Genomic DNA, 25,100 nt, shown 5'->3' with positions numbered 1-25,100 from the left:
CGGCCTCCCCGTTAGCCGCTATGCGCAAACCGACCCCAGAGCTGGGGTTGCTCAAGAAGGCCAAATTCTCAGCTCATCGACAGTCCAAGGCCCGTGAAGGGGGCACATCACCCCAGATAACCAGGATATATTCCTGTTGTTTCTGATGGAACTGCAGGACATTCCCAAACTGGCAGATCTTTTGGAACAACTTCTTACAAAACAGAAATGTCATCAAATGCTGGCAGTCTTGGGGTGAGCTGGAGGCTTCCACATATGAGGTTGAGTAGCTGTCTCTAATGTCATGGTTTGGGATTCTTTCATCTATATATTTATTGTGTCAATGGACCAAGCCTTTTTTGGTCTATCAGACCAAAATATGGATTTTTTTCCTACTGGATACAGGTAGAAATTGAAACATGGGGCCACTTTGATGTTCCCTTTTTGCATGTCATGTTTGCACAGGGCTACTGTTGACTACTGGGAGTGAGACAGTTTAGCGTTTTCCAGTGTCCTATTTAAAAATTACAAAAAAAAAAAAACCCAAAACAAAAAAAAAACAGAGAGGGTTTCTTACCTTGTCCTCCTATTTGCAAGGATGAAACTTGGTTTTTCAGATCATCAATCTCTGCCCCTGCAACCTACATCTTTGTCTCCCTTTGTACAACAACTTCATTGCTTCCGTTTTAATTTCCTTTGACACTTTAGACATAAAACACATCAAAAAGGCACTTAGGGACATTTTGTCAAATGTTTTAGATCTTGCATACCTCTATTGCAAGTCCATACATCAAAATTCCTAGTCCTTTTCACTGTAGACTCAGGGTACTGTAGGCAAAACACACAGACCTGCTCTTTTTCAGAGTACAGTTACAGTCTGATCCAAACTACAACCGTTCTCCTCATGTTAGCGGATTGAGCGGTGCTGTGTCCATCACCATTGTGTTCTGGCTGAGCTCCGCAGCTGTGTGTGCCTGAATAATGTTTACTCGTGTAAGAAAATCCACAGCAATGTTGGATCGGGCCATGATTGCGGAGCAGTCCAACCCGTTTTGCGATCATCGGCTGTGATTATGGACGCGGTGAGCTGTGGGATCGGAGGTCCCAGAGCAACAGCCGCCCCCCAAACCTGCTATTTTCCCATGTCTGGGCTCTTTATCCCGCCCAGCTCCGGAGGGTGATGGATCCCCCCACACGGCGCAGTCGGAGCGGCTCCCGTTATCCGAGCGTGCGCGGGCAGATGCGCGCGCTGCTCCTTGGGATCCCGCCCTTCCCGCTTAGTGCACCAGGATAAGCTGACAAGGCTGCCTTTTTATCACAGCAAAGCCCGAGATTGGAAATGCCAAAACGGTATTCTTATGTAAAGGCTGGTATTCCAGCTGATGAGCTAAGTAAGACTGATTTATGGTTATTTCTACCTGGGTATTAATTTCTGCTTAGAATAGAAGCGCCGGGCGCTCTGTCCACTGCTGCTGAACGCAGCTTTATTTCGAGCTGCAAAGCCCTCTCCTAGGAAGTTGGATTTGTCACATCTCGGAGAGGAGGATTATCTTCACAAGAGTATTAGCGCTGTAGCTGAGGCCTTCTGGGGGTTGTTACTTCTCATACGTCGCTTATCTTGGGGCTGTTTGGCCTGACAGCAGACCCCGCGGTTTCCTGCTGTGTCCTACCTGGTGGATCTCCCTGGCAGTGCCTGCTGCTTTGGGGGACCTCAACTTAGGTGACAGGCATGTGGCTTGGGGCTCTTATTCCTGGAGATCCCAGCGCCCTTTCTACAGGAAGGGGCAGAGAGACTCGCTCTCTCTTGGCTGCCCTTGGGTGCACTGTGGTTAGGGCATCGTGTGGCAGCGTGGTGCGGGTGGCCGCTCCTCACTGCGAAGTTTTCCTGGATTGTCTCAGGAGAACGTTGCAGCATCAGCTCATCCTTTCCACGGCACTTTGCTTTCCATACAAATTGATTAAGCAATAACATTAATTGAAATGTTCTGCGCGGAGCACGTGAAAAGAGGATTTCACAGGCAGCGGCGATGGTCCTTGTATCTCATCTGGCACGGTGACCGTTCCCGCTTGCGGTGTTGCAGCCCCGTCAGCGGGAGCCCAGAACCTGCTGGTTTAGTTTAGGCTGAGCCCTAGAGGGCCCGAGGCCCCACGTGTGGGTGGCGTGAGGGGGCTGAGCGCGTTGGGAGGCCCCACGGAGCACAGAGGGTTTTGCTTTCCTGTCCATCCCCGTGCTGACATCCGGGCTGGACGCACGTGGCTGGACGCAGGGCTCCGTAAGGAGACAGTTTGCGAGCGGACGTGTTAGCTGGACTGACATGGTGAATTTATTCCCATCGGCTGCGAGCCTTGCCGGGGAACGCTCCTGACAGAAACCCAAAGCTCAGGCTTGAGGGGCTGCTGTGAGCGGGAGGAGGAATTTCCTTATGGTGCCACCTGCATAATAACCTGCAACTTTCCTTTTGATGTACTTTCAGCGCAGTTGCTATGGAAGTATATAAAGAGATTAGTGCTGTTTGGGTAATCTATAACTTGAACTGTTCTGAGGATTTTCTTACTCTCATTCATTAACCTTTATGGGAGCAGTTGTCAAATGTGCACTGCTGGAATCATCTTTGCCACCAGCAGCTGATCTGTTTCTTGGCAGAAAGTGTAGCATGGGAATAAGAAACACTCGAGGAGATAATCAGTGCAACCAAAATGGTGGTTTGCTGATTTTTTTTTTCCCTTCATCTTAATATATATATATTTTTTAATTGACAATCCCACGACAGTGAGGGAAAAACATATATTAGTCTACATGTATTCTGAGCAACGTGTATGACTCTCAGCTCTCTTTCAAACGCCTCTGGCAGATCAGGTGCTTCCCTCGACGCACGTTTCACCCTGGAGTTTTGCAGTGGGATTGACCCAGCATTACCACAAATCACTGCAAGCAAAAACTCATGTAAAACGAGGGGAGAAAAGGAGCCTCAGAAACCCTGAGCTGGGTCTGCCGTGAGCTGTGACTTATTTGAGGCTGTTTTCTCTGGTTTTGTTAATGTTTTCAGTGAAATTCTCGTACCTGAAAAGGGCTCTTTAAACTCATTCCCTCATGTTGCTTCCATTCATGCATTTGAGATGTAAAACCCCCTTTTTCATGCATTTCCTAAAATCTACTTTAAAATTGGATAGATTTTGTAGGTCCATGTTAATCAGAAGGCTATTCCAAAATTTTCTGCGAGCTACAGCTAATTAGTGCCTATAGTCAATCCTAAAGTGCGCTAAAAAGCAATCCAGGGTATCAATAATATCACTTAATTACCAACGCTGCTGAAGAGCTTCCAGGATTTCATTTACCCTAATAAACTGCCTTTTATTGAACCATTTCAGGTTGTCTTGCAGAAAGTCGAAATGTTTCTGTGCCTTTACAAAATGCCTCCACATGTAAGAGCCACCAACTGATACTCGTGTGGATATTTGTGGTGCCTCAGCCTCACTCCTAGCTCTAGATAACACTCCCTGCCTGGGTAATCTGGGATTAGGGATTTTTGATCTCTTTGATACTGAAATCCCCTAGTTAGAAACTGGGTCCTTTCACACTGGGTTGCTCAGCTAATATTGCACCTAATTTGCCAAGTTTCAGCTCTTTTTGCTCTCCTTCCTGCTCTCTCAATGCTGAGCTAATCCATTTTGTGACCGTGCTCACTGTGGTCTATGCAGGTCTCCTGACCAAGTTTCAAAATGTTCTGTATAGCCATATTCCCACTTTCCACGTACCTTACTCCAGTTTAGTTTTTGTATTGTGTCCTAGCAATTTTCTTCTAAATTCTCATTTGTGTTGATCAATTTGGAAGCTTGAGCAATGATTGACTTGGTGAATAACTCTATTTTCATTAAACCTGTAGCTCTGAATCAGAGATTACAACTGTTTTAAATGAGAAAGAGACCGAGAGGCTTTATATAGATGTTCTCCTCCTAGAATGAAGTGCCTGGAGTGTGTGGACAAGCCATTTTGTACTTTCATTTTGCAGATGTCAGAAAAGCATTTTATCTTCCGGAGCGGTAAAAAGGAGAGCGGATTGTGCAGCGAGTTGTACTAAGTGCTGTCAGGCACCTTTCTCTTGGCATATGGAAACTGTATTTTTTTTTTCAGGCTATGTTGGTTCCTCCTGGCCCTTTCCCTTCTCGGAGGAAATCTGAAAACGCCGTGGGGATCTCACATACTGTCCTCTTACACAGAAGGTACCACCACCATTCCCAGGCTGTGGGGAAGAAAAGTCTTTCCTTGCCCTGAACGCCGTTGCTGGAGGCAAAATGGGAGAAAAAATAACGTGAGCTCCATGCTGGAGTTGGTTGGCAGGATGATTCATGGTAAATTACGGGAGATATCCTGCTAAATTCATCCGCTGTGTGTTCAGAAAGCACTAACGCTCTAGGCCAGGGCTTGCAAATTAGTCACACAAATGCCAGTCGGCTTCAGACTTCATAAATGGGCTTTGTTTGGATACTGCAGCATTAGCCAGGAGGGGCAGCTTTGCAGCCTCTCATTTTACTGCAGCCTTTGGGAGAGACTCTGCCCCGTGGTGGTGATGAGTCACAGGGGCACTTTGGGGCAGGACTTCTAGCTGAAGAAACTCCATTTTGCCTGTTTTTCAAAGCAAATATATTTGAAAATTTAGTGGAGAAAGAGCAGAAGGTCAAAGCTGCTAATCAAACGTTAAAAATCCCAAACCTTGTTCTTTTAACAAAAAAAAAGACAAATTTTCTGTAGCTTGTCATCACAGGAGGCAGGTGCATGCGGTAGGTTGCTGCTTGTTTCTCCAAAAAGCCTATTTAGGTGCTGAAGTTGCAGAGTAAAGTTATTTTACATTTTACTGTTTTCTGCTACTTTCCCTTCACATAATTTCCGAGTAAAATAATTCCCTTTGGCTGATGGATTCGGGGAATTTGGCTGTCACATTCGAAGTGTGACATTTGCTAACGCATACTAATAGGCTTTAAATGCGCTGCTGCAAGTTTTCAAGTGATTTTTTTAGTGTTGAGGTGGAGCACTAATATCTCTTTGCTAGAATCTATTGCCCTCAGAGCCAACATTTTGAAGTTCAGTAATATTTGTCACTACATACCCCTTGCACTTGGATCACTAAGAGAAAACTGGCGTGCTTTATAGTCCAGCACTTGTCCAAAATAGCTTTAAAAAAAATAATAGATTTTAGAGCACTGCACTGCAAAAGGTAAAGAAGTGTTGGAGCAGGTGAATAGCCGAGGTGCAGGCAAAGGGGGGCTGCAGAGCCCAGGGTTCCCATTTCATTGCAGGGGTTTCTCGGTCTCGGCCGGTGCCACCCGTTCGGGCCGCAGCGTTGCCTGCATTTCCGCAGGGCAGCGGGGGCTCTGGGGACCCGGTGGGAGGTGGGGAGCTCTTCCAGGATGAGGAGCCGGCTGTTTGGCGGACGTGCGCGCTGGGCAGCGCGAGGGTTTCCTCAGGCTGCAGCTGGAGCGTGACCCGTGCGCGTGTTGGTGCTGCCGGCGGGAACGTGGCTGCCCCTGCTCTCATGTGGCTGAGGTGTTGGGTTGTGAGCACCGTTTGCAAGTCAAAGCGTGGTTCAAATGCCCGTGCTGTTATAAAACACCATTTTCCTAATGTTATACTATTTTGCTCCTCGTTATTAAATCATCCTTGGGGAGTCGTGGCTTGGGTTTCGTGCTGCGGCTGCTTCGCAGTGGAGACAACAAGGTCCTGGTTGTGGGGCTGCCTTGCTCACGGGCCTGCATCCAAAGGGGACTGACCCGCATCCGTGTCCCACCGTGAAAGCAGGGTTCTCAATTAAAAAAAGATGGTATTTTTGTTTGCCAGGCAGCAGAGCATGGAAGCCTTTTAGCAAAGAACAAATGCAAACCACTAAAATGACATTTTCATGGTCTCTTGACCACAGCCATACTTTGAGCTCTTTAATGATGCTCCAAGTTAGCAGTGCAAATTATATGCTGTGTTTGTATTTATAAGTGGTGATAAATTGCTAATCATATCAACGATTAGCAGGCAGCTCACCTGATGAAAGGAGAAGTCATCAGACGGATTCTGCAGGCTGTCATCTGCTCGAGAACAAATATGTGCTGTGCAGAAAGATGCTAACTTCAGCCCGAATAATTGGAGCAAATGTAGATGAGAGCTGTGTGGCTGCTGGAGGTCCCCTCCGCTGTCGCTCTCGGAGGGCTCTCTTGCAAATCGGATCTGTAATGGATATTATGCAGATTTGAAAGAAAAATTGAAACGTGACCTTTTTTTTCTTTTTTTTTTTTTTTTATCTGCTTTTGATGTTGCGTTCGGCTTCTTTCATCTCGGAGGATAAAAGTAATTGAACAATAATCCCAAAGAGAGTCAAATATACAAATCAATAAACTGTTCCCACAGGAGGGAGTTTTGTTTTGCTGAGTGCGCTGATACCCGACGCGTCCCCGGCCTGTTTGGCTGTGCCTAGGTGGTCGGGTACGACTTAATGCAGCTGTCTGGGTCAGAGAAAGCAGTGAGCAAGGCAGCTCTGCTCTGCGGATATCCCAGACAGGAGCAGCTCTCCACTGCCCTTGATCAGCATCCTAAACTGGAGTTGGCTTTCGAGAGCCAGTCGCTGTCTTCCCATTCCCGTGCCGGGACCGCGCGGGGCCAGCGCTGCACGTCGCATGCACAACCCTCCTCCTGACCCATCCCAGCACGGAGGCACCTGCAGTGGGACACCCTTGGGGACAGGCTTCAGAGAGGGATTCTGGAAACTGGGAAGGAAGAGAAAGCGTTCGGGTAAGCCTTGAGAGAATGGAGCTGAGAGTGTGCCAGGTTTGTAGAGACTGGCGTTTGCAATCTCCTACTTCTTAAGCGAAATTGTGGCCATGTGGGGAGCAAAGCAAATCTAACCTGTCTTTGACAGGACTGTTGCTGTTTCAGTAGCAAAGCTGTTTCTTTTTTGCCTTTCCACCCCGAGCAGAAGGAAATCACACGCAGCTAGAGGACACCCAGCAGTCAGACTGCCCTCAGCACTTGTTCTGGGTAGAAATACTAGAGGAAGAAAAAAACAGGAATGCAGAATTTTCTTTATATTAACTCTGTCATATATTAATTGAACGAAGAGAGTGTCTCAGGGTAAGAGCTGTTGCAACTTGCAGACAGGTTGTGGTAGCAAGCATTACTTTATCATTCCCTGGAAGCTCTTCGTGTACCTGCACACGCTTTCAGCATAGGGATTTGGATTGAAGAATCCAAATTCTTCAGTTGAGGAATTGGTAAGAATCTCCATCCACTCCCCCTCTTTTTTTTCCATTTCAAAACAAACTCTTTGAGGGCACAGCAGTCCATTTGTGTGAAAATGGCTTTGTGGAGGAATTGGGAGGCAGGGTCTGGATCAGTTCCTGCACGAGCTTAGCGATATCCCTGGAAAGTGTCATGATCCGTGTTCGGAGCCCCGGGCCTCGCTTAAGCTAGCGAGGGGAGAACTAATCTCTTGCGCTTTCATTGGCAGCCCTGTCTCATAGACTGATCCTAATGGGGTGGAAATGAGTTCAGCTGCCTAATGCTGTTAAAAACATAGGCTTTTTTTTTTTTGCACATGAATGCTCATCTGCTTCCTTCCAGCCTTGTTGCTAAAGCCATGGCAGTGAAGAATCAAGCCATATTGCCAAAAACAAAATACGCCGCCCTTTTTCTTTTTTTTTTTTTTCCACTTCAGTTTGTCATCTTTTAAAAATTTCTTTATTCAACAAGAAAGGGCCAGTGCAAGAGGCTTTATTTGCCCAGAAAAACTTGGGGGTCTTGATGCAGACAGCCGAGCCTTACCCTAACTTCTTGGGCATGGCAAAGTTGCTCATTTGCGCCGTGGTTCTGGGTAGCCCTGCAAACACCAATTCACCTGGTGTTCCTGCACCAAACGGGAGGGCGCTGGCACCCGCACGGCTCCTGGCGCCGGTCACAGTCTCATCCCTGAGCTCCCCGTGTGATGAGCTGCGTGGGGCCAGTCTGCACAGCGGAGAGTGCTTAAGGAATGGGAAAAGAAAGCAATAATTCTTACCAAATAGCTATGCTATTTCCCGTGTCATTGTTTAAACCGCAAAACCCAAAGTCCCTCCAAGTTTATGAAGTGGGTGAAAAACTCTCCCAAGAGAAGTCCCTGCATGAAAAGGGCCCTGTGCTGAGCCCAGACGGGAGGCGGCGGAGCCCTGGGGCTGGCGGCAAGGCTGGCACCTCCTGCTCTGCAGCCCCTGGAGCAGCCCCGGAGCAGGGAGCTCGGAGCCGGGAGCAGGGAGCTCGGAGCTGGGAGCAGGGAGCTCGGACCGGGAGCTCGGAGCTGGGAGCAGGGAGCTGGGAGCCGGGAGCTCGGAGCAGGGAGCTCGGAGCCGGGAGCTGGGAGCTCGGAGCAGGGAGCTCGGAGCAGGGAGCTCGGAGCTGGGAGCAGGGAGCTGGGAGCAGGGAGCTGGGAGCAGGGAGCTGGGAGCCGGGAGCTCGGAGCCGGGAGCTCGGAGCCGGGAGCTCGGAGCCGGGAGCTCGGAGCCGGGAGCTCGGAGCCGGGAGCTCGGAGCTGGGAGCAGGGAGCTCGGAGCAGGGAGCTCGGAGCCGGGAACTTGGAGCAGGGAGCCGGGAGCTCGGAGCAGGGAGCCGGGAGCAGGGAGCCGGGAGCAGGGAGCCGGGAGCAGGGAGCTCGGAGCTGGGAGCAGAGAGCTCGGAGCAGGGAGCTCGGAGCTGGGAGCCGGGAGCTCGGAGCAGGGAGCAGGGAGCTCGGAGCAGGGAGCTCGGAGCAGGGAGCAGGGAGCTCGGAGCTGGGAGCAGAGAGCTGGGAGCCAGGAGCTCAGAGCCGGGAGCAGGGAGCTCGGCGCACAGCGTCGCTGGGGGGAGGATTGCAGCTGGGAGGAGCAAGTTAGGATCACTTGGAATTGAGTCGTTTTCGGAGCAGGCAATTAATCCAGTTGCATTTAAAAAAGAAAGCTGCTGAGTTTAAAAAGGTGTGTTTAAAAAGAAAGACTCGGAATTATAAGAGGCCTAGAAAGGGGTGTGTTTGGAGCATGAACAGGACTGGACGTAATCCCAACGTTAGGATCTGTGCTCGGGTTATGCTGCCTATGACAGGAGCTACGTCGTCCCAGTGAGCTTGGGAGCGTTGCTGAAGAGCCGGTTTATGTGTCTGCTCCTACGTCACGTCCTGGTGTGATTCCTGAAGAGCGTCTCCATAGGGGCACACTCGTGAGAGGGACACGGTCCCTGCTCAGAGAAGCTCTGCTCCTGTCCTTGCCCTCCCAGCGCTTGGAACAGGGAAACCCTAGGCAAGCTACAGAGAAAAATTAGCCCCTTTCTTTTGATTGGAGTTATAAATACAACCACGCCATAGGGAAAGGGCAATTACAAGGCTGAATACAGTGCATTGATCCTGTCCGGAATGAACTTTTACTGCCTCCGATCCCAAAGAGCATGTGCAGCATTTAGAGGTGAACACTGGTGCGAACGCATACGTGGCGTTTAACGGTGCGCGGCGCTGGGGGCATTGCACTGCTGGCTGCAACACGCTGGGGAAGGCAGGCGCGAGCGTGAAAACAGAATTAAACAGCTGATCACGAGTCGCATTTGTAGCCTTTCTAAAAATAAGCTCCTGCAATACCCTGCAACCAGGACGTGGTTGCGGGGATTTGAGAGGCTCCATCTAGGTAAGGGGAGAAGGAAGCCGCATTGACGCAGGGTTAGAGTCTGTCCCTTTTCCATTAGCTGATTTTGCAGCTGCCCTTTTTCTCCCTTGGTCCTTGTTCCCAGGTATTTTACTCATTACGCTTGTCCCTTGTTTGCCAAAACTCACTTATGTGCCTGTGACATACTCTGTTTAGCCCCAAGTAATTATCCAGTTCTCGGCAATTGACAACCTTGGGTTTTTTTTCCCTTGAGCACGTACGGCAGAGTGTGAGAGAAGATTCCTTTTGATGTCACAAAGCCAGGGAAGGAGCTAGTCCTGGGCTTATTCAACCTTCACACGTCGGATGGTGCCTGGTGCAAAAGGGAATTGCAGCTCCTTGTGAATCCTGGAAAAACACCCAGCGAGCCCCAAGTGATTTGGGCCGCCTAGCGCATTTCGGGAGCTCTCAGAAACCTTCCGATGGGCCTGCTAGTAGACTGGAAAACCCTCTTTTACATTTTGCAATTTGTTTTTGCCAGACAGACTTCCAAAGTAACCTAAAGAATTTCTTTTTCTTGCAGACTGCACAGGCGTAAAGAGCAAGTGGAGGTATAATGAGAGAAAGCAGCGCTTTTCTCTCCAGCGTTGCTCAGAATAATTCAACAGACCCATGACTGCATAGAGGAAGCTTCAGTTAAATATTTGCTTAGCTTCTATTTTGATTATCTTATTTATTTTTATGGAAATCATTTTCTTTTTTTTGACAGAAAATACTTAATATATAATTCTAAACATTTCCACTTATTCCACTTGACAAAAACAGCAGCTAACATGCACAAGGAAAGGTAATGAAAATAAATGCACATGCATAATAATTAAATAAATAGTTAAATAGCTTATTTATACATAATAAAACCAACATTTTTTTTAAAGTTGCACTTTTGTTTGCTAAAACCTGAGACATCTACCTGCTTTAATATTCCACTTTCATTAGGATATTTAATTAAGCTTTTGTATTTAATCAAGCAAAAGCTCAGTGAAGTACATTTTGTTCTCAGCTATGGAATACCACCATTATACAAATCCATGATAGATGTTTTTAATAACACCAGTAATTACCCGTTGTTGTCTTAAATAATTATTTTCTTTAAGTTTGTTAGAGAACCAATACTTTCAGGGCTAAGAGGAAAAAGATTTCTTTTAACCATTTAATAATAGAATGGGGAGGAAGCCTTTAAACAAGAGGGAACTTGTAACAAATGGGGATTTTGGAAGGAATTTTGTAACATGGGGATTTCATAGCGCGTGGAAAGGTTTGCTGATAGATACGGACCTGCGTGAAGGCCATTTGGGTTGACTGATGGTTGTTTAACAAGGTTTGAGTAAGACAGCAGAGGCTGTTGAACAGTTTTGTAATGGGGTAGGTCCTTTGCTTTGGATTTTTATTTGTTTTTCGATACAGAAATCAAAGATAGATTTGCAGAGGAAGCAAATCTGTATGAAGGAAATACGGAAGAAAATACGCTGACAGAGCTGAAGTGCAGTGAGCAGGTCAAGTCTTTGGAGAGCCCTGGCTCATCCAAGCACCTACTCCATGACCTAACTTATTTCAGCTTTCTTTCATAAGAGCTTCGGCTACGTGCCAGGGCAGCTCTTCATTTCCCAGAGAATGCCCCAAAATGGCCTATTTGAGCTTGTCAGCTTAATGACACCGATTTCTTTGTGTACGGCTTGGGCTTTGGTTGATTGTAGGTATCTCAACAAACCCTCAGTTTGTTCTGCTCCATTTTATTGTATTAGGCTCCTTCCTCCCTTCTGTTCACTGCTCTCTGTGCAAGTCTTCTCTCAATGCAGGCTCCCCTATAAAATCACCTGCCTGCAGCTCTGTCTGCACTCTGCCCCGCGGTGCCCAAACTGGTTAGAAAACATAATTTAGATCCAAATGTTAGGGAAATGTTCTTTATGCAGAAAAGGGCGAAGCCAAGAGGCTTTTTCAGTACTGGGAGACTAGTGCAGTCTGTTTAATTGTTTTTTTAATCTGTCATGCCTTAAAAAAACATTTAGGCTGGGTTTATGCTGGGAAGGCTTTGAAATCCAAGGGGCATCATCCGAGGGAGTTGTGGTGCTGACCAAGAAAGGCTCTCGGCGGAAGCCAGGCCGCGCTCCGGGGCCGATGGAGCGGCCGTAGCTCGGCAGCGTTGGCACTGGGGAGGCAGGAGCGTTGAGGAAGCCTCCCTAGAGGCGTTTTGTGAAGAGCAAACACTGCTGAGCTGGCAGCTCTACCCTGAATTGTGCATTGAGGCAGCACCACAGTGCTGGCCTTGCTAGTCTCATCGTGGGTTTTGAGGGTTAATAGGCTTCGTTAGGCTCGTTTCATCCTAAGCAAGATGAAGGTGAGGAGGAGGAGGACGAGAAGGAAGGCGACACAAAGCAGCCTTCAGCTCTGGTCTGAACCCTGGAGTGAAGTTTTTGTTGGATAATGCCTTTGCCTTTTGGGCCTTTTGGGTTTCCAACTGCAGCACACAAGCAGAGTCTTTGTAAAACCCATGGGAATCTGCAGAGGAAGGAGGCTGTCACTGACAATTCACCCTCATGAAGGACTTAGATGTTGACACCTGAAAATTGTCCACTGTCTCAAGTTATGGTGGGAGTGGATTGTTCCATGCAGTTTGCAAATATGTGTTTTGTAAATAGAAATGAATTTAAGTATTCTTGTGACCTGTGCAGTGTTTGCACCAAGCTGGTAGCTGGGAGAGCTCCAAATTTGGTCTTACCATCAACTGGCAGTGTATGCAGGTGTCTCCTGGCCTTCAAGACAGGTCTCTGCATGGGCATCCCACCGTAGAGTTGTCAAATAGACAGTTGGACTGCTTGGTCTACGTCTAACTTCAGAGCAGATAAAAAGAACAGCCTGGCCCTCCTTGAACTCTCGCATGGGTCTGGAAACCTTTTGGTGTCCTAACAGTCACATTCTGTAGAACTTCTCCAGCAGGAACATATATTGAGAAGGTAAAACTGCACATTATTGGATACCCTGATAAAAATTGATGTCTCTAAGCTGCAGGCTTTCATCGGCTTTGCAAGTGAATTACAGGAATTGCAACCACTCTCATTAAACTGCTTCAGTCCTCATACTGGATGAGAAGTAAAAGGACTAATTTTAAAGTAATAAATTTTCCATCTCTTTAGCAGTTACTAGTTCCAGAAATCTCTCAGCCACACTTAAAATGTGTCTGTAACAACAGAATTTTTAGCAGCTCTCTGTGCTGGCTTTGCCATTAAGAGTGAGCAGGCCAGATATATTCTCATTTGCTCAGGCAGCAATGATGTACGGAGCCGCATTATTCCCTGTGTTTGTCTGAAAAGGTTGAAGTTGCAATCTGGGAAAGACTGACACAGAGATCGGACCCTTTCTGCATTAACATTTACCTCCGGAGACTCCGATTCCCTTGTGGGAAGAAAGGAGTCACCGCGAGGGAGGACAGGGCTTCGTCCTGTGCCTCAGAGCTGCGGCCTCTGCTGGCCGTAAAATTCATTTCTGGAGGTTTAATAGAGACCTACCCTGAAATGAGCTGCACAGCTGTAATAGCCTTACAAATAATGGAAAAACATGTCCACTTTCTTTCCCAGCTGGAGAAAATGAGAAGGTATTTCTTGCTAAGCACTTGGTATTATTTGATACAGTCTGCCTAGGAAAAAGAGCTGTGGACCTTGCTGGGCTGCCAGATACTAGTTGGTCTATAAGCTCTGGTGCGTGTGAGGCTCACACATGTTTCCATTCTGTTTTCCTTATCAGAAAGCATCAGTTTAGGCTCTGGGGAAAGCTCGTGCGCCTGTCATGCTCATTTTCCTTCCTTTGAGCATTCTCCGTCTCTGTAACCTACTTTTGGGAGGCAGGATTTCATCAGCGGACAACTGCACCATTAATAAACTCTGCCTCTGCTCTCCACTGGGTCAGGAGACATGGACAACGGAGCCTGCAAGCAATGTGGACATCTGCTGAATGCCAGGGTTTTACTGACAGCAACAATTTCTTGCAATTAGGTTCTGGCAGCAGGTAGTTAACCTGAAGGGCAACGGCTGATTGTCTGTGTTTAACTTTTCTGCTCAACTTTAGCTTTGTATTTAAACCTCAGAGCTTTGCCATCACTTCCTTTCCCCTCTTTTCTTCCCAGCATGGAGGCCTATAAACCAGGGACAACAGTTGTTAATAATCTAAATCAACCTTTGCCTTCCTATGTCTCACCTTGAGCCACAAGACCGCAGCGAACAAAATGAGATCTGTAGCCCTTGATAAGGAAGGAGCAAAAGCATCCCAAAATTGGACGTTTTGCAGAATGCCACTAGCTGGAGACGTAGCCCGTGAGCGTTGCAGGTCACGGAGTCAGAAGCGTCTGCGTACGTGGACCAAAGGACCGAGGCCATAGCTGGAGCCCTGTGGGTCACGCTGTCTGGCCGCTTGTCCCTCACAACTTCAGACAGGTTCTTGCCTTGCTAAGGGTTTGCAGCAGCTGCCATGGCCATGCGGCTGGAGTGGTCAGTGGGAAATGCTGTGTTATCCAGTCACAGAATCACAGAATGGTTGAGGTTGGAAGGGACCTCTGGCAATCATCTAGTCCAACCCCGCTGCTCCAGCAGGGACACCAGGAGCACGGGGCACTGGGCGGCATCCAGGCGAGTTTGGAAGATCTCCAGAGAAGGAGACTCCACAACCTCTCTGGGCAGCCTGTTCCAGTGCTCTGGCACCCTCACAGGAAAGAAGCTCTTCCTCACATGGAGATGGAATTTCCTGGGAATCAACTTGTACGCTTTGTCCTATCACTGGCCACCACGGAGGAGAGTTTGGCCCCATCCTCCCTACATTCTCCCCTCAGGTACTTGTACATACTGATCAGATCTCCTCTCAGTCTTCTCTTCTCTAGGCTAAACAGGCCCCGCTCGCTTAGTCTTTCCTCATATGACAGATAATTATCTTTGTTGTTCTACGCTGGATGCTCTCTGGAAGCTCCACGTTCCTCTCGTACTGAGGAGCCCAGAACTGCCCCCAATACTCCAGGTGCCTCCCCAGAGCTGAGCAGAGGGGCAGGATCCCCTCCCTCGCCTGCTGGCAACGCTGCTCCTGATGCAGGTCAGGATCCCATGGGCTGTCATTGTCCTTGACTACAATAGGAACTTTAAACATGTATCTAAGAGTCAAGACAGGCTGGAATAATAATGATGCCGTTTGCCCGGCTTCATGATAAGTGGTGGTTGTTTCATGGTTCTTTCCTGTTAGGGATTTCCATGTTTGTTTATTTCCCCCAAGGTCCCAGGACACTTGGAAATTTCAGTTTATGCTGGCTACAGGGATGTCTTAAAATATGCAATTCCAAAGCTTTAAAATTGAGTCAGTCTGTTTCTCTCTTGCTTTGGTAGGGCGTTTTGGTACAGCTTTCATTGAGATATACCGTGGAAGCTTTTCTTCTGAAGCCAAGTGTAAGGTTAATAATTTTCAGGATTCTTGTTGCTTCATTTGAAGCTGTAACTTCAAGAGTAGAGAAGGGGATCAAGTTGTCTAACCTGCAAATATTTACCATTAGTAGAGGCTTATAGCTCAAATACAAACATTTTTATTTTTCTTGCTTGTTTGAGGGAAAATAAGTCATTATCACCTTATGGAAAATGTGACATTCTAGAGCCCCAGGGGTACATATTAACATCGTTTGAGACTAAGATTGAAACAGAAGGATGTGTATTTGGAAAGCTAAAATGCATAGGGAATTAAATGGACAAGATAGTAGGACTACTGTCCTTTGAAAAACAACACCACAAAATCTCATCTTTGACAATGAGTAAAAATGGCTCATACTGCAGAGGAAATCAGAGTGGAAAATGCGTTCAAAATTATATGGTCTCAGTTTTCAGTAAAAGGAGATTGCAACTGTGGGAAGGGAGCAAGAGAGAATATAAAACTCCTCAAGTCCTGCTTCGATTTGCTGAGTTAGTTCCAGTCTAGTTTCTTCATTTCTGAAGTTAAAGTTCAAATAGTTTTTGTTTATGTGTTTGTTTATTCCCCCTTTGCTCAAGACTCTTCAGGCTGCAGGTGTATCTGAAAACTACTTCCCATTGCTGCTTCTGCTGTGAACTACAGCATCACGGTCTCTTTCTGGGGACTGAAAAATGTCACGTTTTCAGACTACCGACCTGGGATCGGATGGTTCTCGGAGAACATTTTGTGTTCAGTGATGCAGACTTGTAGTGCAGCAGGGTTGCTATTTTAGCTTCTCACTTTGTGACTCAAACCCACCTGCAGTTAATACACAGGTGATTCTAATGGGAAGACTCAATGGGTGAAAAACAAAGAAGGGCCTCAGGCGATACCTTAGAGCATTTACAGAAAAATTTTGAGTTATAGGTAGAGATCCGATGCAAGCCAGCTTCTGAGACTGCTTGTTGGGGGTGAGAAGGGAAAGCGTGGGCAAGAACATGAGGCAGAAAATGAATAAAATGCAAGTAATCTTTCCTAGGCGTTTTGTCTGTGTTTTGGGCATATGTCTTGATGAGGTTGGTGCGGACTCAGAGTCACTGTCTGCACACCAAGGGAGTCAGCACATCTGACATCAATAAACCAACCACCCTCTAATTTCCCAGTCTTCCATAGCATGACTGACTTAAAGAAAATAACTGTAATTTAGAAAACACCATAACGCTGACAAGGGCATTAATTGCCATCTTCAGCTATGGAGTTGTCTTAGCATGGAGGTCTGTGCTGTCTCCCAGCCACGTTCCCGTTGGGGTCTGGAGCCGACTGCTTGGCGCAGCGGAGAGCTAAAGGACATCCTGCACCTTCCTTTATTTTTGGTGTTCTCTCTTTTCAGTGTGTCTTGGAGGGAGGTTTGTGCTTACCCTTGCAGAACCGTTCTCTTGTTCACCTTGATTACCCCCATGAGTCGTCTGCAAGAACTGTTTTTTCAACAGCTTTACAGAAAATGAATGATTATCACCTCTGCCAAGTAAATATATGTATCTATGTGTTCTTTCTGTTTTTTTTTTTTTTCTTTTTTTGACACACGCAGTCCTAAAGAATCTTGTCAAACAGGTTTTTGGATGCTGGGGGAATGGCATGGCTTATTTGGAATAGTACCTGAGTCACAAGCTTTAATATCCCATTAAAAAGTGTGTTCACAGGTGTGTGTAGGAATGCAAATATTTACAGTGGTGTTCATCCCATAGCTGTTTTCCTGTTGTCAGTGTTAAGAGTTTTTTGGAAGTGATATGAAATACATTGGTTATTATAGTGTGTTTTCTGCTGATGCATTAGTTAAAGTCAGTATGGGTGGTACATGCTTTACTTTAAAGAATTACTAGAAGGCTTTTTCTCTGCATTAATTCTCTTTCAAAAATGCATAGCTAGTACTTGGGAGTCTTTGTGATTTCTTTTGTTTCCAATAAAATGTTCTGTTCTTTTCATAGGTTGAAATCATGAGAAACTATGAGAATTGGGTGAAGTACTTTGTGCTTTAAATCAAAAAACACTCTGTGAAATTACATGCTTTCTTATGAGATTGCTTAGGTATCTTTTGAACAAAAAAAAGCTACACGAGTTGAAGAAATGTCAGATGCCAACAAATGATGGCATATGTGATATTACTACCGTGAGACATATCTCAAACACTTTCTGATTTTGCTCTCTCATTCTTCATATTCGCATGTCTAGCAGCATTTGTATTTTATGTAAAGGACAGAGTCTGCAGTCAGAGCATTTGATTTATGCTGTTAAAAATAAATTAAGGAACAGCGGGTGAAAGTGATTCCTGCACATGAATATTCAAACTTTACCTCAGTCTTTCCTGTCAAAAGAATAAAGAGTAATAAAACTTTGCTGGGGCCAGGGCATCAATATGATGTCATGTGAAAGCTTTACTGGTGTGTGCCTGAGATGACTCAGAAAACTTTCTCATATTCCCCCTGCCAAAACAGCCAGGATTCCTCCTGAGAGTAGCACTGGGAGGGCAGAAAGAAGATCTCATCTTCATGCTTATATTTGTACTTTAAGGTCTCAGAAGAACGAGTTAGGGTTGGCAGGAGGCTCTAAGAGTTATGAAGCTAAATTAGAAGTTGAGACACATCAATTCATTCCCGCGTCACTGATTTCTTATATAATTGCATTGCTTAAGGCCTTACCAAGGTGCTGAGGCACTTCAGGTGGACCGTAAGGGTTTTTTTTTTTTTTTTTTTTGTATTTTGTTATTAAGAAGGAAGAAGGAGCAATTCCCCACTGCTTTCAGGATGGGAACTGCAGGATCTCATGTGTGGACCAGGAGTGTAGCTTCCGTTCAGGGCCCTGTGGTAGGGGCTTTTCAATGAAAATACAGGATACGCTTGTGGATGTGACATGGATTGCCCATGTCTTTGTTCTGGTCTCTAAAAGGTGAATCATATCCATGGATTCCTTTTCATCCGAGGGAACATCTAGGAGTGCCGTTAACGGGCAGGTGACTTCCATTAAGGTTTTCTCTTCTTTCCCCATCTGCTTTCTTCACAGACCCGGTCCATGGGCCGCAGAACGTAGAAGTTGTCGATATCCGTTCACGGCAGCTGACCCTGCAGTGGGAGCCCTTCGGCTACGCCGTCACCCGCTGCCACAGCTACAATCTCACCGTCCAGTACCAGTACGTGTTCAACCAGCAGAAGTTTGAAGCGGAGGAGCTCATCCAAACCTCCTCGCACTACACCTTGCGAGGCCTGCGGCCCTTCATGACCATCAGGCTGAGGTTAGCCCTCTCCAACCCCGAGGGCAAAATGGAGAGCGAGGAGCTGGTCGTGCAGACTGAGGAGGACGGTAAGTGGTGTTGGCTTGCTTGGGTTTTGGGACAGCTGCCCAGCAGGGTAGCCACAGGGCACAGCAGGTTTAATTCTATAGAGGCCACTTTCTGAACTCCAGCAGGCCCTCAGAGCGACATCCTTTCTCAAACAGGCAAATACAATTCTGCCATTTGGTGATTTTCCTTTCGCTTCACTTTACTGCCCATGAAAGCTGTATGATGTCTTCCTTTTCAGCCTGTATCACTTCTTAATGCCAGGCTTCTAGACGTAAGATTTGATGCCAATTCTTTGGGTGCTAACTCTTCCCTTGGTGATACAAAAGAGCAGTTTTCAGGAAGTACAGATGCTCTAAGTATCGTTTTTCCTGTCTTTACTAGCTCAGGCCAAGGACTCACCTAGCCCAGCAGCCCCCGTTTTCTCTAATTCATTAAAAATAAAATGTTCTTCCACTGCCAGAGCTGTTAGGAGGCGCTGCCCAAAGCTAAAAGTGGTTCCAGTATATCATGGAGGGCATGTGAGAAGATGGCAAATCTTTCAGGAAAAATGAACAGGGCTTTTCATCAGGCCGGCTTGAGAATGCGTCTAGTTATCTCTCACAGCATTAACATTTTGCTTGGCTATGTGGATTTTTTGCTGGCCTTGTAGCCATAATGAAATATAAATCTTACATTGTTACTCTACTAAGGAAATCAACCTTTCATATTGATAAAGGGGTGCAGGCCAATAGCATTTTTACACCAAGGTGCAATCTGGCTGTTTAGATACGTGGAGTTTTATTGTTGTGCGCGTGAACAAGGACACATTAAATCCCCTATGGAATGCAACTATCTTTTGACATTGCAACTAGAATGTGTGGTAATTCTGTACTCAAAACCTCTCTGCTTACTGTATCTTTAGCAGGTGGGTAAATGAACAAGTCAGCTTGTAAGCAAAATGCAAATGCCTGGTCCTGCAGCCCTACTAATTAGGGGAGAACACTTCGCCCTTGGCGGGCATCGTTCCCATCCTGGCTGCTGCTTTGTGTGACGCCTTGATGTGTTACATGTTACATGCCCGTCTGTAATGGCCCCAGATATAGAACATGAGCCAAGATGGTAGTCATGGAAGAACTGGAATTACTCCTTTAAACTAATCGCTGAAGGAGGCTATGTTGGCTAGATGTTTACACACCTCCACGGGTGTCTTTTTGCTAAAGGAGGCATCCTGCTTCCCTGTGGGTTCCTGTTCTGCCAAGCGTGTGGGAGAAGTATTCTGTGGCTGTGGGAGACTGGTTGGTTTGATAATCCACAAAATTATTGACTGTTTCCTGGAGGGAACACAGCTCTATTGGAAATACCTCTGGATTGTTCCAGAAGGGTTTGGAGGACAGGGAAGGGATTAAAGCAAGATCTGCTGTAACTTCACCTCTGCCTTGGCTTCCAGAAGTTCAGCTAAACACTCAGAGAATTTAGGAGTCATCACAGGTATGTTTATTTGGTGACAGAGCCACACCTTGTCCTAATGAGTGGCCAGACCTGTAATAGGAAGCTCCTGGGCCGAGCGTATGTGATGCAGTGAATGTGAAGGAATCTAGCTCAGGCTCAAATACAAATGATGAAGTATTTCAACAACGAGAAGGTCATACTGAAGCTGAGTAAATAGTGTGCAATGCCACCACTCCTTTCCATTGCAAGGATCATCCTAGGTTATGTTCCCAGGTCTCCAACTGACCAGGCTTTAGGAAAAACAGTCCAGAGCAGTCTAGGCAGAGCTCTGCAGAACAAGTCCGTGAATGTTACTGGAGATCTAGTTGTCCAGAGTTATCCAAGTTGGCTCTGCATCGTGCTGCATTTTGCTGTTTGGACATACCCTGAGGTTTTCCAGTAGTGTAACAGCGTGTGGAAGCGGGATTGGCATCTTCGTGCATTGGGACTTCTCTTTGGGAAGTGCAAATAATACTGCTTAAATCACCTTCAGGTTATAAATCTTTACGTACAGAATGTTAATTACTGTTATTTGCACTTGTGTAAATATCTATATTTGAGGCTATGTTAAATTGGGCTCTTTTTTGAAGTTTGTGTTTGAAAGATACATATTTGGCACTTATTTAAATAGAAGGGAAAACAAGAAAAAATGCATAGAGCAATGGAATATTGATGTTTGAAAGTAATAAGTTCAATGCATAACTTAGCATAAAATTAAGTTGTTACTGTGTGATATTTTATGGGATAAGGAAACATAAATTTATGTCTTCATATGAGGAAAAAATTTTCTGGTAACTGACTGGATAAACTCATGTAAATTTACCTTTGTTCTTTGGTTCCATGTTAGGTACTGAATGATCTATTGCTTCTATGCTGTACTGCAATAAAGGCATATTGATGATAATGTCATTTCTTCATGTATTATGATTTTATTTATGGCCTAGAGCCTGCATTAGGGTTATTTGAACCAAGGTTGAGAATAGCCCAAAGGCAGTGATCGGGGGTTTTGAGTTTCCTTCCTTTTCCCCTGAGCTCTGCACATGTGGTTGGGTGGAATCTTGGTATGTCCTCATGTATGTGGCATCTCCAGCTGGTGGTAGCTTCTTACATCTTTTTTAAAAATTTGTCTAGTTCCTGGACCAGTTCCCTTGGAATCCATCCAGGGAGGCCCTTTCGAAGAGAAGATCTATGTTCAGTGGAAGCCTCCAAATGAGACAAATGGCATCATTACACTCTATGAGGTAAGGAGACCAGATTGCTGTCAAGGAATAAATGCCATGGGGCCTCTTTCATATGTGCTCAAGCCAAACCTGAGCTCTGAGATATTTCAGCAGGTGCTGAAAGAAGTCTGATCAAAATAGATGAGAATTTTCAAGGTAGTTTGATGCTGCCATTGAAAATGTTTTCCAGGTTGGAGAGAGGAAAAAAGAAAATAAGTCGTTACATGTATTTATGGGAAACAAGGGTCATATATTCTCCCATGTCTTAGGTGTTTAAATGCTGCCTTTTTTCTTCTACGATGTTTGCTAGATCTTTTTCTTCACTTTCTGTTTCTTGAGGTATACTTCTGCTAAGTTTTTATACCATCTTAAAATACTGCAACCAACTGCTCTCTGGCTTCCTAGTAGTCATAACATTTTCCAGACACTCTCAACAGAATGCAGTCATTAGGTTTTATCCTATATTTGTTCCTCTGAATACATATGTTCTTCTTTAATCTTTCAGTAATACAGATTTCTATCAGCCGCCCCCTCAAACAAAATATAAAGCTGGTTGTAGATGTTTATAATGCACCTATTACATGATACATGCTAATATAGCATGAATATAAAGCTATAGAAAGATGGCCTATGGCCACTGCATTCAGGATGGAAAAAATGAAGCATGATTCTAGGGTGCATCAGAGGAAATATTTCTAGCTGAGATGCAGGAATGGTAATGTAGTTCTGGAGAGACTGTCACGTATGCCTGCATGTGAGGAAAAAAAGAAATTTAAAGAAAGGACTGCTGAGGGGATCATGGAAAATGAGGAAGTGTCCAACAGAAGAAGATATAGACAAGTTTATTAAACAGTGCGGAGTGGTGCAGACAGTCCGAGCTGGTGCTGCCTGAGCATGCTGCCGGTAAGAGATTCAAAACATTGCTTTATGGTGTAATACAAATCCTTGCTGCAGCTTCATGCAGAGTGGTGTGCTAAGGAGGGGCAAGAGCCACTTGCCTGCTTTCTCTTTTATGCTGGAAGAATGAACAAGCTTATTTTGAAAGTCATGGTTATGAGAAGTGAACTGGAGCCTGAAAACAAGGTTCCAGGCGCGCTTTCCTCCTCCTGATCTTCTCAACTTTGGAACAGCAAGGCATCATGCAATATGTTACTCCTAGAACTGCTTGCTCTCACTGGACCACATTATGTGTGTGTAATACAGTGTTTGTCCAGTGTAACAAATCAACCAAGTTTAATGTTGAGCAACTTGCAGCTCAAGCAAGAGATGGCAGTTTTTCCTCTTGGGCTTAAAAGTAACTCCATTTTTAGGTCCTCTGTTCAGCTGGCTTGCAGAGGGTACACTGAATTTGATACAGTAAAGCTAAATAAATAGAAGTTCCTCATGCTAATTCTGTGTAATTTCAGCCAGGAAAAGTCTTTGACTAAAGTAAGCAGTCATGTTTTGTTGGTCACAGCTGAGATATCTGTTGAAGTCTATGTAGGTTGCATATGACCTGTCTGTTATATTGGAACTAGAGCTACTTCTCCATTTCCATGTTTCTAGAGATCCACCACAGGCTATCCTCTGTATATGGGTAAGGAATTCTACAAGAAAGTTATCTGTATTTTTTAAGGAATTGATTTGAATAGAATCAGTTGCAAATTCGTTATTGTTCTGGCATCAGCAATGACCGATAATAGAACACATTTAGAAATATTCCAAGTCAAATGATGCAAAAATAACTTCTTTTAATTTTTAAAGAGTCAGTTTCCTGCTAAAATATTGCCTTGGGCTGAGCTCATTGAAAGGACGTGAGTAATCTGAGTAGCTTTTCTGGATGAGCAGCTGCATAGAGATACTTTAATGCCTGCAGGGTAGTGATGCATCATGACAGTGCCTCTGCCCCTCAAGTCACATCATTGCTTGGGTCTCAGTGGAGACACACACAAAATATTCCATTTCTGCTAGTGACTCTACACATGTATGACAGCTGAAGACAAAGAGAAGTCAAGGTGAATGAATTCCAGCTCTTCTTCCTTTTCATCCTCCCCCTCAGCTCCAGAAAGATGAAAATCTAAGTGTTAAAAACATCAGGAGAAATGAAGTGCCTGAAGGTCGACACGAACAGAAACTCTTTCCTCTCCTCTCTCTTCTTGCAGGGGGTAGTCACTAAGTGCAGTCCCACACTCTGAGACAAGTGTTCATCAGCTGAGATGAAAGTACAGATGACCAGTTTCGTACAGCTTGGAGAGGCGGCCAGAGCGCTCTTTAGGTAGTTGTCAGGCTGCTCAAGTCCCTATCACATCCAGCAGTATGAGTGTTTATTCTTGATATCAGGAGATTCTGTTTCTGATACTCCTCAGTAAATAAAACACAGGTTGCAGAAGCATCTTAGCCTGCTACCTGAAACTGAAGTGTAATCTTCCTTAAAATACCGAAAAACTTATTGTATTGCCCAGGTGATGGATAGATGCTTATTACCTGCAAGTTCGTATTGGTATTATTTTAGGATTTCATGCCATGTGTATAGGAGTGAAATAATTCTTCAGCAGTAGTGACCTCCAATGTGTTGTTTGAGATGAGATTCCAGCATTATTCAGTATTGCTGTGATCTTGTCCTGCTTTAACAGGGTTCAGCTGGCCTGTTGGTTGCAGAGGAAGAAAACAAGTTGTACGTAGTTGGTGATAAGTTTTCAGTTCTTTGAGACGTCAGTGGTCTGCGGCACAAACGGTTAGGAAGAGAAGCCTTTAACTGCACCAAAAAGGTCAAAACTGCAACCCTAAACTATATGAACCTGCATAGCACATAAATATGAAGTATCTATAGGGAACACTCTTTCTGAAAACAACACCTGCAGTGCCAATCTTTCACCAACAAGACCGGGGGACTCAGTTGATATACTAGCAAATTTGCAGCTATCTAGACACTTCACAACTGTCTTTATGGAGGAAAAACAAATCCCAAGCACCTGCCAAAACTTAAGGAAAAATCCCTTCCAAAGTATAGGTCAAGAAACATCATTTTATGAACGTGGGTTAGAGATGTCAAGATCTGCATTATGCTGGAAAGTAAATGACTAGATCAACATAGAGGTGTCTTACAGATAACTCTCATACTCCCTTATGCACAAATACTCTTAAGAAAAGCTCCTCCTTTGCCCAGATAGGTAATACTTCCTTACCATTACCAGCCAGCTTTATTACTGTATGTAGGTATTTTCTCTCTAATTTTGTTAAAATTATTGTCTGCAGGTTTCCAAATGCTTCCAAATAAGCACACTGCCTATTCCACTTACATCCTGCTTGCTTTTCTTTGGGACAGAATTTCCCCTAGGATCTCTAGTTATTCTTGCAGCTCCTTGGCAGAGAGACTTCCATATCACACAAATTGCCATTGCAATTGGCATGTGCCCCAGTTATTTGCCAACTGGGCTGAAATTCAGTAGCACAATCTTCAGCAAGTAATTTGGCAGCCAGCATCACTAAGTTCATCACGGCTGAATACCTCCAAAGAGCATAAACAAAATCAAAGGACCTTAATGAACCTTTTTGACTTATGCAGAGCTCCTCTGATGGACATTTACCCCACACACGGCTTTTGTAGTGTCTTAAAAGACATATCTACAGCCTTGCATTTAAGGCCAGCTAACCTCCACCCCTGCATTCAGCTACAGAACTAAGTGTCTTGCTAGATATGGTCAGATGGATTTGGAGAGAAAGAAATCTTCTGGATCATGAGGTTAGCAGGTAATTGCTCTCTTTTTCCAGAGAGCAAAAACCTCTTGTTCAAGGAGCCTTGGCAAGCCCCAAGAATTGAAAGTCTGTTAATCAGCATGCTGGAAAGATTGGGATATGAGCTACGCAGAAAGTGAGGGATGCTCAGGGGAGCGCAGGGAAGCAGCTCCTGTAACGGGGAGGTGCCGGGTTAGCAGGTGTCAGTTTGTCTGTGCAGTCCTATGAGCCCAGAGGGAGGGATGCTGCAGGCTGTTGCAGGTAAGCCGTGCAACAGGGATAAAACTAAAGCTAAAGGCGAG

The 25,100-nt window shown here is 45.4% G+C and overlaps 1 protein-coding gene across 1 annotated transcript in view; it reads left to right on the top strand.

Annotated features, from left to right (window-relative positions):
* The window catches only part of PTPRT (protein tyrosine phosphatase receptor type T), a 396,902-nt gene that overhangs the window by 240,129 nt on the left and 131,673 nt on the right, over nt 1-25,100 (top strand). The window contains exons 8-9 of the mRNA XM_088538697.1: nt 18,121-18,417; nt 20,996-21,105. Coding sequence (XP_088394823.1) covers nt 18,121-18,417; nt 20,996-21,105 — 407 coding nt within the window. The remainder of the gene's footprint in view (nt 1-18,120; nt 18,418-20,995; nt 21,106-25,100) is intronic.

This window comes from Tinamus guttatus, unplaced genomic scaffold (genome assembly GCF_059628265.1).
Source record: "Tinamus guttatus ecotype Peru unplaced genomic scaffold, ASM5962826v1 Tinamus_guttatus_pri_ptg001150l, whole genome shotgun sequence".
NCBI lineage: Eukaryota > Metazoa > Chordata > Aves > Tinamiformes > Tinamidae > Tinamus > Tinamus guttatus.
This window is presented reverse-complemented; position numbering and strand designations above follow the sequence as displayed.